At 30.7% G+C, this 11,562-nt stretch overlaps 1 protein-coding gene across 1 annotated transcript; it reads right to left on the bottom strand.

Annotated features, from left to right (window-relative positions):
- Nucleotides 1-8,725: 8,725 nt before the first annotated feature.
- On the bottom strand, nt 8,726-11,069 carry LOC105257978 (odorant receptor 13a). Its single transcript, XM_025409219.1, has 6 exons — nt 10,694-11,069; nt 10,194-10,603; nt 9,970-10,069; nt 9,546-9,647; nt 9,297-9,455; nt 8,726-8,829 (listed from the first exon to the last, which is right to left on the bottom strand). The coding sequence occupies exons 1-6, from the start codon at nt 10,997-10,999 to the stop codon at nt 8,767-8,769; spliced, it is 1,140 nt and encodes a 379-aa protein (XP_025265004.1). The 5' UTR covers nt 11,000-11,069; the 3' UTR covers nt 8,726-8,766.
- Between the last annotated feature and the right edge of the window lie 493 nt (nt 11,070-11,562).

Genomic DNA, 11,562 nt, shown 5'->3' with positions numbered 1-11,562 from the left:
GAAATTGGAGCCCCAAGGGGAGTGGAACATATCTACGAATGTACTTTCTAAGATGAAGCAAAATTTACTATTAAGAGGTTAAAATTAAGTGAACTTTGCTTCATCTTGGAAAGTACATGCGTGAACAGTGTGTTCCGCCGCTCTGCGGGGGACTCCACTTTCAGATATGTAATGTTGATATAACCTAACATAACCCGTGTTTGTGATGCGGAATACATTTCACTTTGCATAGAAAGTTATAAAAAAAGTTTTGATACTAAACTCTAATTTAATAGTTTTTATATATTTTGTTATTTCTTAAACATATTGATTATCATGTATATCAACCGAATAAAATTTAATGAAAATTAAAGTGAAAATCTCATATATATAATTAAGTAGTATATAAGCTTTCTAATGTTTTAATTTTCTATTGGCAAATTTAAAAATTAAAAATGTTTACATTTAAAAAGACATTAAGAAATGAGAGATTACAAATAGAATATACAGGGTGTCCCTGAGCATGTGCTCACTCATTTGTAAAAAGATAGAGCGCAGTAAATTAAATAAAGAAATTCTGTTATATGTAACGATTTTTGTAATAACAATCGAAATATTAATTATTGAAATCGGACGAATGAGAGAAGCGCTCGAACGCTCGAGCTATAGCACGGCCCACCGTGTCAGACATTGCCTGCCAGCACGCAGCGGGAGGAGGGACAGCGCGCCGTGGTTACCGCTATCGCCATTCTCACGTTTCATTGCATCGCGTCAAGACTCGCATCTCGCGTCTCATTTCTGGCATTGTTTGGCGCGCTGTCCCTCCTCCCGCCGCGTGCCGGCAGGCAATGTCTGACACGGTGGGCCGTGCTATAGCTCGAGCGCTCGAGCGCTTCTCTCATTCGTCCGATTTCAATAATTAATATTTCGATTGTTATTACAAAAATCGTTACATATAATAGGATTTCTTTATTTAATTTACTGCGTTCTACCTTTTTACAAATGAGTGAGCACATGCTCAGGGACACCCTGTATATGCACGATAGATGTAGCAGTTTACGAATGAAATATCTGTGCACGAATTTTTACAATACTTTTAATATATAATATTTGTAACATTTAATAATTGTTATACAAAATCACTTTTTGTCTACGTTATTATGTAACATAAAAATATTATCGCGTATATATAATAAACGTTATTAAATATAATACTTTTTAAATATATTACATAAAATATTATTTTTATAATCTGATAATAGACTTGTAATAATTTTTTATTTTATAATCAAATTTCATCCGCTTCATTTTCTTCTCTCTCTCAAACATGAGTTGTAAAATAAGAAAAAGCCGTTGAAATATACTAAAACATAATAAATATATACAAACATGTATATGTATATTAAAACATATTCATATTAAATTTTCAAAAGTTCTATCTTACTGCACCAAAGTATCTTAAGGGGGACAACTCATGTAATAGGTCAAAAAAGTTGATTTTTTTAAATACTTAAATCAATAATATAAACTGAATAATATAATCTGATAAATGTAATAAAGTTTCAAAATGAAATTCAAAGTATTAACGATATTAGTAGACACGTTTGTACGTGCGCGTCCTCTTTGTATTTGAAAGCCGGAAAGCGCACATGTTCCTTGTTGCCTTTCGCACAATATTTTCAATACACAATCGACAGACTTATATTAGCTAGATTTTCATGTTTAAGATTATGTAGATATAACAATAATAGACACGAAGCTTTGCTTTTCAGCGTTAGTGTCCTTCAATTCTCGGCTTTTATGGACGTGTTTTAACATCGATATTTTGCATTTTTGAAAATATATCCAAAAAAGGAAAAAAAGGAAATATATCACATGTTTAAACCACAAAAAAGAGTTTATAAACTTTTGGAAAACTTACCTATATTAAATAATGAATAAGAATAATTCCTACGTAGTTTTTAAAATTTATATCATAACATTTTATTAGAAAAATTATATTGGATATTTATAAGATAACATATAGATGTGCTTGCGTAGCGCATAACAAAGTAGCATTACAATTTAATATAATATAAAATAACTTACGTAATTGATATATTTAGATTTGATATCTAATGTTATCAATAATTTAAATAATTCAAAAAACTCTAATTCAGATAATATATATTCTTCCAAGATACATATTATTTGCTTTGCTTCTATTGGATTCCAGAAATTGTCATCAATATTGTTATTTCTCCAGAAAGTAAATTTCTCAGAAAATATCGAGAATGCAGAATGTGTAGGATGTTTATTTTCAAGGCGACGTAATACTTTTTGCGCAATATCATCTAGCCATCAATGTCTGAGTAAGATACATATGATAGAAAATATTGTACTATAATAGTAATTTGCCTTTCTAAAATCAATTTTTCCTTTGATAAACTTAGAAATTTGTTTTGCTTATATATTAAGCGATATCGTTTTAATCAATAAAAAATTAAATCAAAATTATATTTAATTGTCAAATTATCGTGCCTAAAAAAATTTACTTTACAATAATTATATTAATTTATAATGTTAATGGTAATTTAGTTAATAGATTGAATTCTACCATAATGCAGAAATAATTCTATTTATATCATCCAAGCAAAACAATAAATCATAAAAGATCTAGATACGAAATAGAGAAAACGAATAAATTCTTTTTCAATACCACGTAAATCATTGTAAGGCATTATTGATACAGAATACTTTAGCTTTTAATACATTCCACTAATTTCAATATAATTAATAATCTTTGTTAGTTTCTTTGTATTGTTTCTTTTTATAATTTTTTTTCGAATAAGGAAACCTATTATTAAGGCAGAAAATTCTCAAATATTATATTAATAACAAACATCAACAATAAATTATAATCAATATACATTCTGAAACACATGTAATTTTCTTAATTTTAAATATACGTATATAATTTCTGAGTATACTACTATAGAAATAATTAAGTTCATTATACGATATGTAATAAATTATCTATTATTGACTTTGTAATATTATTATATTTAGTATTTTTTAATATTTATTCAATATTACTGTCTTTTATATGGAGCTATAGATACACACTAACAGAAGTTACAAATGCTTCAAACGGTTTAATTGACTAATTAAAACAAAGAGAACAAAGATTTTTCTGTTCTGACTAGTCTTTTAAATAACGAATAAAGTTCATAGATCATTTCTGATAAATTCTTAAGAAAATTTTAAAGAAAATTTTCCAGACAATTGCTTTTTAACGTTTTTGAGTTTACTTTTTAATTGGTTTTATTTTATTTTATGGCTTTCTTTTAAAATTATTTTGTATAAATTAATGACTTTTTCCGTTATAGAATACTTATTTTACATATTTAAAATATTTCTAAATATTGCATTTTACATATTTAAAAAGATTTGAATGAAATGTAACGCGATCAACAACCTTCAAAAATTTTATTAACTCTTAATACCTAAAATTTTGAAAGTAAATAATAATTTTAAATTTACATACTTTATTCGTTATCTAATTTTTTAATTGTGTAGTTTTTGTATTTGTAATTTTTCTGCATATGATGACTTTGATATTTTGCATGTATAAAATCTTATAATTTTTACGCTTACTATTAAAATATTTCTAAATATTGCATTTTAATTATAGTCCTTTTAAATATACATTGCAGTACATGAATTTCTATCTATTATAAATTTTAATTATTTGCTAATTTAATTTGATTGTATACTGTATTTCAATATATTTTCCCTCAGGCACGAGGGACGACCCCGCGTTCGCTTTCTCCCCTCGACGGAGTCACTGTGACAGAGCTCAAAAGCGTCACGTCACAATGTACAATGCTTTAAGTGACAAAATCATATGTGTGCATGTGCGTACATACGTGTGATATGTATCTGTATGTGTACGTATGAAAGATAAATTTATAGTAAATTTATAGTTAAAGTATAGTGCGGAATGGTATAACAAGGAACAGAAGTGACACGTTAAGCAGTTAGATTATTTGCTTAAAAACACAGATTTTAAGAAATATAAATATACGAGTAAGAAATAAAAGTTAAGAAATAAATATAAGAGTAAAAAATAAAAATATAGTGCAGAACAAGGAAAAGAAGTAGTGTATAATAACGTACCAAGGAACAGAAGTGACATATTAAAAGTTATTATCAAGCGACGCAGTAGCGTCGCGACGTCGAGTACATTTAGTAAAAAGATTTGTGACACTTAACGACAGCCAAGTGGACTGTGATTCATCAATCAAAAGGTAAATATTGTGAAATTTTTCTTATTTCTGTTGAAGAATGTGTTCTTTGGATTTAGGTTCAAGTTTTCCTCTTGTCAGAACCTTATTTAAAACGTAAGCTTTGCATCCAAAAGTTTTGAAATGTGAGACATTTGGTTTTCTTCCGAACCAACTTTCAAAGGGAGTCATGTTGCCCAATACCTTCGTTGGACATCGATTTCTAATATGTGCAGTCGTTGAAACAGCTTCTGTCCAGAATTCATTGGATAAATTGACTTGCGATAATAAACATCTCGTCATTTCTACGAGAGTCCTATTTAGCCCCTCGGCGATTCCATTCTGTTGTGGAGAATAAGATACCGTATATTCACGCTTGATTCCTGCCTTTTCTAGTTCTTGATCGAACAATTTTGCACTATATTCAAGGCTGTTATTAGAACGTAAAATTTTAATTTTGCAGTCCTTTTGGTTCGTATTTGATCTTGAAGAGTCATATGAAGGTCACGTGAAGGTTACCTCAATTTTCTTTAATGGCACCCCTAAATAAAAATAAAACTACTCGAGCGAGTGTTGCTAACAAAAAAGAAACATTAATTAAACTAAAAAATTAACAATGTTATACGAATATCATATGTTTTATTAGAAAAGAAAACACTTCTTAACGAGCAATTATGTATAAGACTAACATGATGCGACGCCGTTGCCCACCTCGAGAACGTCGAGGGGGTAGCGTGCAAGCTTTGGCCGTTACGGTATTTAACGGTATAAGGTTTTAAGCGGTATTTCAAAATTACGGTAGCATACGGTATCTGATAGCTCCCCGGAAAGGAGAGTGAAATTGGGCGCCAGGCACGGTATTTCCGCGCCACGATAACGATACGGTAAAGGTAATATTCGGTAACCCCGGGCTCAGTATGTGGCAGAGGGGCAGGGTTCTTTGTGAATTATGTATAGAGAGAGAACGCTAGATAATTTGTGGAAGAGAGAAATAATCTGAGTTAATCTTACTTACAATTACTTAGAATATATTAAACAGTTAGAATACAGAGTAAATAATGTAACAGAGATAAAAATAATACAATAGATAAAATTCGGTAGATAAAAAAAACAAAAGAAGGAACAGACGAATTTCGGAATATAAACAATCGATAGTATGAGTTTTAAAGACAAAGGAATAAATACCTATAACGTATGACGCGAAGGTCAAGGACCATAATAACGGAAACAATCTATTCAAAATGTGTCTATAAGATAACGATGAGGACAAGATGAAAATGAATATAATGTCTCCCGAATCGCGGAAGAAAGCTCAAATAATAACTAACAGCAAAGTACTCTTTTATGCTCGAGATACCATAATAAGTCAGATTTCAGAACACGCTCGTAGGCATGAGCCTCGCTAAGAAATTCCGATATAAATTGAACAGTATTTCCCACAATAATCAACGGTAATTAGCGGTAATCAATTACAAGATAAGACTCACGATCAGAACACAGCAGACGCGTACGATTTCGGAACGCTCAGCGGCATGAGCCTCATGCGAATCTTGATATTAATCGAACGAAACTTTATACAATATTTGGCGGTAACTTATAATACAGCTATTCGAAAGTAACTGATAACGAGCAGACTGTCATATTTGAGTATAATTTCCGTATAAATTCAACGGCACACGTCTCTCAAAAGATTTCGATATAAATCGCATCGACGTTTTCTTTACAATAATCCGTGATAGCGAGCGACAATACATTTAATATTTATTAGATGCTATTTGCAACGGTAATCTCGAGGATATTAATGCGGATATTATTGTGCTCTATTCAACGATCTTATCGCGACCTTTTATCCTCGGTAACAACAACTGACTCAAAGCAATAATTAATAATTTCAAACGAATAGTAACGGTTACATATCTCTCGGCGGAGAGTTCGCGGTAGATAATTTTCTTGCAGAGCAGCTTTTCGAATTTACGGTAACCCAGACTCGCCAAGAAAATCCCCGCGCAAATCCCGCTTTTCTTTACGCGGTACGGAACGGCCAGAATTTCACGTCCCGCCGGGACTTGCAATTCGGCACGGAACGTAGCGGTAACAATAAATGCGATATAGAAACGAAACGGTATGATGCGGTACGGTACGGGACGATACGAATTTTACGGTACGGCACGAGACTGTCAGCACGAACCCCCCCCGAGAGGGACAAATCCGCGACACCCGGGAACAGCTGACGTCCGGTAATTAACGGTAAAAGTATGCAGACTTTACGCAATAATTTATACGGGTATGACCGTCGCCAGGCGACGGTACTCCTAAGAGCGGTGACGCCAGCTAATTCCGGACGAAAATCGAGAGGCTACCTGTGCGGCGGCTTACAGTTTTCCAGCGTGGCGGCTTCCTCTGAGGGTCGTCTCCTCTGGGCTCGTAAATGATGTGAACTTGCTCAAGGCTCACCGAACAGTGCTGAGAACGGAATGGGTCCACGAGGCCCTCGATTCCCGTGCCGATTTTCCGCGCACCTTCTCCAAGATTAGCGAAAAGGGGTCGACTCTCCGCCCCTTCAAAATTTTGGCTGCTGACGGTCGGTTGCTCTTCCACAGGGGCCCAGAATCCGCTGACGACGTCTCCGTTTCCCAGTCGGCCGCCTGGGAGGTTGCTCGTGGCTTCGCTGTCCGGATTCTCCGCCGTCTTTTATCTGAAAATCGCCGGGATTAATATAGTTCCGGTATATGATTGGCGGTGGCGCGGGAATCTCGGTACTTGACCTCTTTTTCTGCGGTAACCTTTGGTTCCATTTTGAGTCCCTTCTCTGCGGTATATTCGGGATCCTCATATACCTTCCTCTTCACTCGGTATCTTACGGGATCTTCATGTACATATAGAGATAACGCATGCTCGCACAGTCGCCGCACTTTACGCACGCAACTCAAATTGATGCTGAAAAATCAATCTTAATTATCGGCCCCTCTCAGGCGCGAGGGATGACCCCGCGCTCGCGTTTTTCCCTCGATAGGGTCACCGTGACGGAGCTTAAAAAGCGTCACGTCACAACGAAAATATAAAACAATGACTAAGTTAATATAAATATCTTTCGACAAATTATTCTTTCGCATGCACCATATAATACATCAGTCAAATTATGAAATATTCAATGAAAGATAATGTGTGTTGCGTATTCAAGTTGCGTAACAAGTAAAAATGTTTTTATAGTATCTATAGTTTAAACAAAAACAAACATTTTAAATAATAAATTAAATTAAAATTTCTTTACGATATCCAAAGTATGCATATTTTAAGAAAACTTATAGATAGATAGATAGATTTATTTCTTGCTTTTCGGCATTGAAAGGGGTTTTACGTAAAATATACAATGTACATTGCTGACTTTATAATATACTTATACAATGTTGGAAAACTATTATAATCAAAACATATAAATTATATTAGTTCATTTATTATTTTACATGTATATTTTTTAATTGGTGATGTATGTGATTGGTAGGTAAAAGAAATTTTTCTGCTTATCGAACGTAAATACACATTATATCTCATCGTATATATTACATGCATGTAGAGTAATAATTTTATCGATGTATGCTTAGTGTGAATAGATATATGCAGAGAAAAATAATAATATATTACAATAAAATAGTGTATAATATTTAATAGTATATAATATTTTTATTAATATCAATTTCTGTATTTTCCTGTTTTTAATGTTTGTGAGTTATAATTTCAAGAAAGAAAAAGTTTATAGAGAAAGAGAACTTCACAGAGGAAATTTATTGTATTTATACAATTATATTTTGAAAAGTGTCAACACATGTGCATGAGAATTTGAATTAAAATCGAATTAAGATTAAAGCTAACTGATGATTCCAGCCAACTGATGATTGCGAGAGCCTCCTCAACGCGTAGATCCTAAATTCAATTTCGGTCTTTATTTTTTATTCCTTATACTTTAGAGAGATTTTTTTCTATTCGATAAGAGAAAGATTAAGAACAACACAAGAAACATGAAAAAGAGAAATATTACAAGAATTATATTTATATATAAAAATAATAAATCGAATGCAATTGGCAACGAAAACTCAGTATTATCATTAATGATCAGATAAAGTATCATAGTCAACATTATTATATTGCAATTTTATCCGACAATTATATCTTGATTATAATTTATAACTTTAAGCTCTTGAATTTAATATTATTGTTTACAAAAGAAAAATATTACGGTCATTTTTTTATATTAAAAATAGTCCTCTCTCTTTCCGTACTTTTCTTAGATGTATTTAAAGATATAAATTTTTCAATATTTTGTACGTTATATATTTTTCTTATAATATATAAAAGATTATAAATATCTAAAAATTTAAATCTATTCTATATAAAGATCTATATAAAGATCAAACCTCTTCCTTTCTTTTTTCTTCTTTTTAATCAACTAAGAATTATTTAACAGTATAGTGCAGAAAAATTCTTTTTCTTAGAATTTATCAAAATAATGATCTGTTCATGCTCTTCATTTTTGTTCTTCAAACATCATTCGCATTGTAGTGAAGTAGGAGAATATAGTTGAGAGATACTGAAACATTTTACCATATTAAAAATATACATTTTTTTAACAAGTTACTATATATGTTAATGTGTATATATGTATATTTGCGAATTTATTTTTGGAAAAATATGTACTTATTTCTTATTCATTATATAATCAAAGTAGAAATGATGGCTATAAAACACTTTACTGCCATATATATATAATATATATATATATATATATATATATATATATTATATATATATATATATATATATATATATATATATATTAATAACTTTTAGTTTCTAGTTTTTAGTATTATATTTAAGTATTAAATAGTTCAATTTAATTATTGTTTTATTTTACTACAACATAATTTTAAAAAATGTTTTTTTTTCTTTCTTTATATAAGAAGAATTATTTCACAAATAATAATCTCTCATAATTATGATGACTAGGTGATGATGTACACTATTGAAAAATTTTAGCAATCAAAATTGTTATCTCACCGATGCGTAATAATGTAAAGATAATGAAGGAAGGCCGCAAGGTAGTGTAACAAGTATTGGTTTCTGACTTCTTAATATAATCATTTGTAAATTTCTTCGAAAATTTTCGGATTCATCATACCAATTTGTTTCAAAAGCTATTTGTGCAATATTATTACTCTAAAAGAGACATTCAAAGAAATAACAAAATAATGTAAATTTAATATGTCATCATAAGTCATTATAAGTCATTATAAGTAATTAACTCACTATGTGAATCAAATGTTCTGCTGGCCATGCATACATAAATACTTCTAATAATGCACTGACTGCTAAAAAGACACACTGGATTTTTAATCCTAATGAAACTCCCTGTTAAATAAATATGATAGAGAAAAATTTATTATAAAAAATAATTAATAATTTAATAATATGATAACAAAACATTATTTACCATGTTTATTAAAAAGATTTAATATGTATTTAAGAAAACAATGTTTAAAAATATATTACATACAGATATAATATAACATATACTGAATTTTATATTTTAACGCGCACTATTATTATTTATAAATGCATAATTAAATTATTTATTTTATTTAATAATTATAATAATTGTCAACAAAATGCTTGATAATTTTTAAATATCTTTGATGCATAGAATGTCAATAATTTTATGAAATGTACTTACTGTAATAAAAATAAGGCCGAATACTATCAATGAGACAGTACTGAAAAATACGGTTCCCAATGCGAAAGGACGAACTACAAAAGTTATTTCTTTTGCGTACCTAAAATTATATTTTATAATTTTATCTCACGCATGGTATCATTCTCTTTAAACAATTAAGGAAACATAAAAATTTTTCTTTAATATTTTCAGAAAATCGTCTTAAAAAAATAAAAATATTATACTCGAGTAATTGTTGATGCTTCTCGATACATTTCATGAAATCGTAGATATTCGTAATTTTCCGTAAATCTTCAATCAACAATTTAAATCTCGCTGATGCCAACCAGAGCAAAAGGGCCATGGAAGCGTTTACACATAAATGTGCAGCTATATATAGGCCACACACAATTTGATGTATATATGTAATGGCCCTTAACGGTTGTCGAGACGCATCGAATGGAAAATCAGCGGGTGCTGGAAGCGGTTCATCTTGCAAAATAGGCCCCACAAAAAGAGCAAAAAGACTTGTATAGAACGATGTTATACAAAAGCCATAAAAGTTGACACACTTATCAATATAGTCTCGCTGAATAATCGCTTCTTCATAAGCGTTGATCGACGCGCAAAAATTTTCCATTTGGAAAGTGACACACTGCAATTAATTGTGCTATTTCAGCTACGAATGCCCGAGAAAAATAAGTGTTTTATTTTTCTATTTTCAAAAAATATCCCTATTAATTACTTGTAGACGTTGATAAATAACTATGCGACATAGAATATTCCAGATAACATGACTACAAGGGAATATACCCAATGATGATTTTACGACAAGCTCAAGGTCATCCAGATTCCTTACAAGGGCATATACCATCGATGCTAATACGGCTATCATTAATAATAAAGTGATGTATTGATACAATTTCATGCACAGCACTTTACGTTTACTTGCGTCTTGCGGTAGCGGCCAAAACCATATAACGAACAAACTCAACTTTACAATAGCGATCGTTTTTCTTAGTGTTATTTTTTTTTGCATGATCATGTGCATAAGCTATATGCGTACGAGTATATCGCAAATATTGTTTAATGCAAATCTATCTCTCGTGTTATCAAACAACAATAGAACTTGCGGCGAAATGTCAGAATTATGCACAGCGAAGTCTTATTAAGAAACCATGTCTCATAAATTTTTCTTTCACACACATGATACATCATCTTAATACTATTTTTATAAAATATGCGATAAATGGAAATTTACAAAGACAATGAAATCGATACACATTTGCATCAGTTATTTTTAGTATAGATAGGAAGAATATTCATGCATTGTAACGAATTGAAATAATGTGCGAATAATTTGCTATTCTGAGTTATAGAACATCGATTTAGCAAAATATATAGTAGCCTTAGATATATGATTTTTATCTCTGTATATTGTCTGTATTGAAATAAAATTGAGTGATAGAGAAGGAATAATTAATAGAACTTGGAATAGCAATTGTGGTGTTATATAGCAATTTCTTTAAGTACTGTTACAATATTGATGAAGTATTTTAACACAAACCGAGATATCATTGAAATATGTTCAAAATATGTGAAAATAAGAAAGAA

Source organism: Camponotus floridanus, unplaced genomic scaffold, assembly GCF_003227725.1.
Source record: "Camponotus floridanus strain SB8 unplaced genomic scaffold, Cflo_v7.5 scaffold25, whole genome shotgun sequence".
Classification (NCBI taxonomy): domain Eukaryota; kingdom Metazoa; phylum Arthropoda; class Insecta; order Hymenoptera; family Formicidae; genus Camponotus; species Camponotus floridanus.
Note: the sequence above shows the minus strand (reverse complement) of the source record. Positions and strands in the feature narration are given on the sequence as shown.